Source organism: Hemibagrus wyckioides, linkage group LG22, assembly GCF_019097595.1.
Source record: "Hemibagrus wyckioides isolate EC202008001 linkage group LG22, SWU_Hwy_1.0, whole genome shotgun sequence".
NCBI classification, from domain to species: domain Eukaryota; kingdom Metazoa; phylum Chordata; class Actinopteri; order Siluriformes; family Bagridae; genus Hemibagrus; species Hemibagrus wyckioides.
The window spans coordinates 1,932,870-1,938,565 of record NC_080731.1 but is presented as its reverse complement, the minus strand read 5'-3'; the positions used below and the strand labels follow the sequence as shown (position 1 = coordinate 1,938,565).

The following is a 5,696-nucleotide window of genomic DNA, read 5'->3' as shown; positions in this document are numbered from 1 at the left end:
ACTGAAAATGCAGAGCTTCCCAGCTTAGAGATAAGGAACCAAGAGAAAGCAAGAGATAGGGAGTGAGAGAGAGTGAGAGAGAGGAAAACACAGGAAGAAAAGAGATGCCACAGTGAAACTCAATGAAGCAGTCCTTCAAACCAAAGTCTGCAGACATCAGAGTCACATCGAAGGGCGTAAGGAGCAATAAATACCTGAGATCTGGAATAGGTGCACTACAAATCTGCAAGCACTGAACATCTACACTCAGAACAGGACAGAGTTACTGATCTTCCAGATCAACACCAGAGCTCAACTCATCTTGCTAATACCAGGAACCACTTAAAAAAGGCTTGGAATTAGTGCTTTTTCTTTCCAGGATCTACCAAGGAAGTCTATTCCCTTTTTGTATGAAACTTTCTGCATATCGGAGAGCGATTCCAACTGATTCATGTTCTTCTACTCCTAACTATGGCCGGTGTCAAAGGTTGCTCAACCACTTCCATGCACTGCCTCTCTTTCCTTCTGCTCCTTTCAGGGATTTTCTCAGGGGATGCCAGTCCTATCAGTTCCCCAGAGAGGCACCGAACTGCCCCTGGGCTCGATGATGGCCGTGGAGGGGTTGTGGATCCTTCTCTTCTAGAGCAAGACAGTGAGGTGGATATGCAAAATCTGCTTGAGACCCTACGGGGACAGTTCCTCCGGACCTTCAACCTGTCAGGACATGGACCCCTCGTGCAGCCTGGGGCACCCCGAGTACAACCTCCGGAATACATGCTGGAATTGTACAACCGGTTTGCTAATGACAGAACATCCATGCCATCTGCAAACATTGTACGCAGTTTCAAGAATGAAGGTAAGGATGTTTTATTTGGTTTGGTCACACCTCTAGCCCTTTGTTCCTGTCACAGAAATAATACTGATTTTTGATGATATTTCTCATATGTGTACTGAAAGAAAATTATTTTTTGCCACAATATGAATGGAATTCTTAATTCTGTGACCACTGTCTACTCAAACAGGAATGTAATTCAGCTGACCGCACCCAAAGACAGTATTATTTCTCATGGTGTTCAGGGTTTTTTTGTGCAGCGGTTGATTACATATGAACTATGGCTCATACATAAAATCTGCTATTACTGCCTTCCTTAGACTCCACCCCAAGCGACATGGGTCCCAATGGTGTGAGGCGACATCCCCTGCTTTTTAACATTTCCATCCCAAATCATGAGTGGGTTATGGCTGCGGAGCTCCGTCTCTACACCCTCGTCCAGATCGACAGACACCTTTATGCTGGTGTCGACCGTACAGTGACTGTTTATGAGGTGGTTCAGCGGAATGACAGTTGGTCCGAAGACGGAGAAGAGGAACAGGTTCAGCTAGTGGAGTTGGCATCACGGCAGGTTTACGGCACAGACAATGGTTGGGAGACTTTCGACATGACTGTTGCCATGCAACACTGGCGCAGGTCCAACTCTGGCAACACCCACAGACTGGAGGTTCACATTGCAAGTATAAACTCACAGAATGGGTCAGAGTTTGAAGGTCCTGCCACAGGTGGTGACATGGAAATTGATACCAGTACAGAAGAGAGGCACAAACCTCTGATAATTGTTTTCTCCAATGACCAAAGCACAGATCACAGAGGAGAAAAACAGGAGTTGAATGAAATGATCAAGCATGAAATGCCTGGCATAGGTCTGAATGACAACCTAGAGATGGAACTCATGGATCTCTGGGGGGAGCTAGGAAGTATGGGACAAGAAAGACATAGCAAAGAAGGGGAACCGGATGAAGAAGCTCTCCTGCAGATGCGCTCCAACCTCATTTATGACACAGGCTCCAGGATTCGAAGAAATGCAAAGGGCAACCAGTGCAAGAAGAGTTCCCTATACGTTGATTTTAAGGACATTGGTTGGGACTCTTGGATCTTAGAACCTCAGGGTTATGAGGCATATGAATGCACAGGAGTCTGTACTTACCCCTTAACCAAACATGTCACTCCAACCAAGCATGCCATTGTGCAGACTCTGATCAATCTTAAAAATCCAAAGACTGTTTCCAGAGCTTGCTGTGTCCCCACAAAGCTTGACCCTATCTCACTTCTCTATCTGGATGATGCAGGTGTGGTCACCTACCAGTACAAGTTTGAAGGCATGGTAGTGGCAGAGTGTGGTTGCAGATAGTCCTCAAAGTATTTGGTTTTGGTAAAGGACACTGAAAAGTGGAGACATTTCTAAGTCTTGGAGAAAGAGACTGTAGTTCCAGGTCAACATGATAAAATCAAGACATAAGAAGTCCCACAGTAAAAGGGGCTGTCCTTAACATAAGAACCTTTAAGACCTTTAAGATCTGGTGATGCTATCTTATTTAACTTTTTCAAAAGGGACAGCAGAAAAGGAAGAAATCTAAAAAGAAGACTAGATTTAGTGCTTCTGTATGGAGATTGCCATCGGTGAGAGTGTGCTTGAGGTTAATTTCAAGAAAAAGATGGGAAAACAATACAACAAACCACTAAATCAACCAAATAAACATCCTCAAGATGACTTCAGCCATATTCAGAAAGATGTCAGGGTGTTGCATTGTATTTTGATGTTTTCTGGGTGTGATAGATGACCTTAACTACTCATACCGAAGATACACTTCAAAGGCAAATCCATTTTACAGCTTTTTCATTTTTTAAAGTTTTTTCAATTTACAGGTCTCAGAAACATAGAACACAGGTTTTGGATGGCCTATGAACTCTAAGATAAAAAACTGTAAGGTCATTCAGTCGAGGCTTGTGGAAACCGCCAGAATCCAGTTTCTGTAGCATTGTATCTACATCCTTCTCTGCCCTGTGTCAATACACAGCTTCCTGCATAACTGAAAGCATTTGATAATGGCCATCCAAGGCAAAGCAATATGGTTATCTGGGAAGTCTTTGAGGAAAGGAAATGTGTGAAACTAACCAGAGTGATCTAGCGTGAGATGGTCTACCGTTCAATGAGAAAAACTGAGCGGTATTCCTGTTTTTGTTTTGCATGGACACCCTCTGGATATTTTGGACATGCAAAATGGATGGACCATGTCCAGTTATAAGACAGCGATTGTTATGTGGATGCCTAAATTTCAAAGGACGATCCTCTGTTTAATGCGCACATGGTTAGTCACATTGATGTATTTTAAAATTCTATTTATGTTTTGCTTCTTTTAATTGTTTGCATCCTATACTTTACCTCAACACTGTGTCATTTGCAAAGCAACTTTGGATCCGTAACTGTACAACCAGGCCCAAGAAAGGAGCAGAAGAACAGACGGGGAAGTCGAACGTTTTCTCCAAAGTCTGAGGAACGGCGGACTGCATCATAAGGGTTCTGTGGCTGTGAGGTGGAGGGGTAGAGGTTATGGGGTTATCTACATTCTGTTGCCTTGCATGCCGTGAGAGCTAAGCTCCCGGGCATTGAGCAGTCCATGATAAGAAGGTGTTGTGGCTGAGAAACATGCAAGTGACCATTTCAAGCAACTAGGTCTGTCAAGATTCCACCAGGCTTAAATGTTACTCCCTCGAATCTGGTCAGACAGGAAGGAATTATTGTCTATGGACACTGGTTCACATTCCATTCTGCTTCTTATAGAAAAAGAAGTACTAAACTGTGCAATTGCTCATGAGGTAGGTGGTGAACTTCAAGGGTTTGTCCGTTGTACTGTTCCTATGAACCTATCCCCTGGGGAAGTGAATAGCTTCAAACATATTTTGGCTATTAAATGTAGTATACCTTCCACTTATTTAAGGGATCTATGTATTATACCTTAATGACCATGTACCATAAATGAGATTTAAACGTAAATGTAGGATGTAGCCTTGAGGTTCCCACCACAGTGACAAGCCATGGTACAGTTTGGTACCTTTCTCTAACTGCATACTGCCCCGTCAAATTTCTTCACAAATCAGGGAGCTAATATACCAATGGGAAATGATTAGCATGATCTTTTGAACACAGCTACCTGGTTCACATTAACTTTCACGCAATTGTAACATTTTCAGTTTGGGGACATTTTTTTTCAATGAGTGTGGTATATTAGCTATTTAGCTGTATAATGCATCAATCTTTATTTGTTCAGTTGTTTTATTTGTTCAATCCAGGTTTAATCTAGATCCATAAGTGAAGACAAAGTATTGAGGAAAACCCTTGATACGCTATATGGAAGAAAACTTTGGCACACATATAGCTAACATCTATTTTAACATCTTATGCTAACCAGCAATACCAGTTCCACTCACTGCTAACCAAGTTGTTGAATTAATGTGAACATAATTGTTGCTTTGTCTATTCTTTTAAAGATTTTACTCAATTTTGCGTCTCTTTAACACCACTGTGATAAAAACGGACTGTTTCCATCTACTTCCACTGAGCTACAAATACAGCTGACCATAAATAACGCCAAAATTTCTACTAACTTATCCATCACTAAGCTCATGAAATATGGTCTTCCATACTGCTGCTTTATGTAAAAAAAAGCCTATTTATTGAAAATTAATTTATTAATTTTTATTGTGTCATTTATGTAAGTATGTATAGCAACATATGTAAATAAAAAACATTGTATATGTACAAAAGATTGGAGTTTGTTCTGAATAAACTCTTGTGCTTCGTCAGATTGCTCTGCTAATTCTGTAAAAACATATTAGCATGTCTTCATTCATTTTAAAGCTGTCACTTGTGCAGATTCTGTACAGATCACCCTAAACTCTGACTCTCACACCGACCACTCCAAAACACTGGCTATTTTTAGACGTGACATATCCAGAGCTCTTTATTTAAACTCAGATTGGAAGGGGAGTAATTCATAACTTTTAACTTCCTATTGAGAGAAACAGCTATCTGGTCCAAGGCCATTGTTTACACTTATCAAACTAATCCAAAGCCATGAGGAAGCTATGGAAGATGACCATGTGACGTCCTGTAGATGCTTTTTTTCTGAATATATAGGTTTGGATTAGCAATGTTAACCATACAGGTTCTGTGGAACACTGTGGTCTTTTATTTTAATAGATTTTAAAGTTTTTAAAGGTGTCAATGGGCTATAAAACTATCCACAATACGCAAATACGCATTTCTTTATTGTAGCATTATTTTGGATCCTATGTAATGTTATTTATACTTGATTGAGTAGGTTTCAAAGATAAAAAATCACACTTTTTGCATTTAAAATGTAACCTTCAAAATATTTAATACAAATCACAAAAACGACAAGATTTTTAAAATATTTTTCTACATCAGTGCGATGTCTTTTGGTGGAATTTTTGAATAGTTTACTAGTACATAAAAAATCAAAAATTTTCTTTTAAATTTGCCATAAAATCTAATGTTATGTTAACTTTTTGCAAGTTACGGCAAATTAACTAAAAACATAAATGAGGTAAAAATATAAATAAGGGTAAAAATGAGGAAAAAACACAAATTTCTAAAAACGTAAATAAAGTAAAAACATAAATGAAGTAAAGAATAAAATAAAATAAGAGATGTAAAAACATAAATAAGGTAAAAACAAATATGACAAAAACATAAATAAGGTAAAAAATAAATAAATAAATAAATTAGATAAAAACATAAGTGAAGAAAAAAATAAAATTAGATGTATAAACATAAATGAGGTAAAAAATAAATAAATAAATGAGGTAAAACATAAATGAGGTTAAAAAATAAATGAGGTACAACATAAATGAGGTAAAA

General features: G+C 38.9%; 1 protein-coding gene across 1 annotated transcript; it reads left to right on the top strand.

Annotated features, from left to right (window-relative positions):
* Positions 1–4,576, top strand: bmp10 (bone morphogenetic protein 10). The gene is made up of 2 exons (XM_058374730.1): positions 1–835; positions 1,132–4,576. The coding sequence occupies exons 1-2, from the start codon at positions 451–453 to the stop codon at positions 2,163–2,165; spliced, it is 1,419 nt and encodes a 472-aa protein (XP_058230713.1). The 5' UTR covers positions 1–450; the 3' UTR covers positions 2,166–4,576.
* Positions 4,577–5,696: the final 1,120 nt, after the last annotated feature.

What these genes read in the sequence shown, in the direction of transcription:
- bmp10 (XM_058374730.1), top strand. Translation starts at nt 451, where the DNA reads ATGGCCGGTGTCAAAGGTTGCTCAACCACTTCCATGCACTGCCTCTCT. An exon ending in ACGCAGTTTCAAGAATGAAG is followed by an intron (nt 836 to 1,131) that starts GTAAGGATGTTT and finishes TGCCTTCCTTAG; the next exon opens with ACTCCACCCCAAGCGACATG.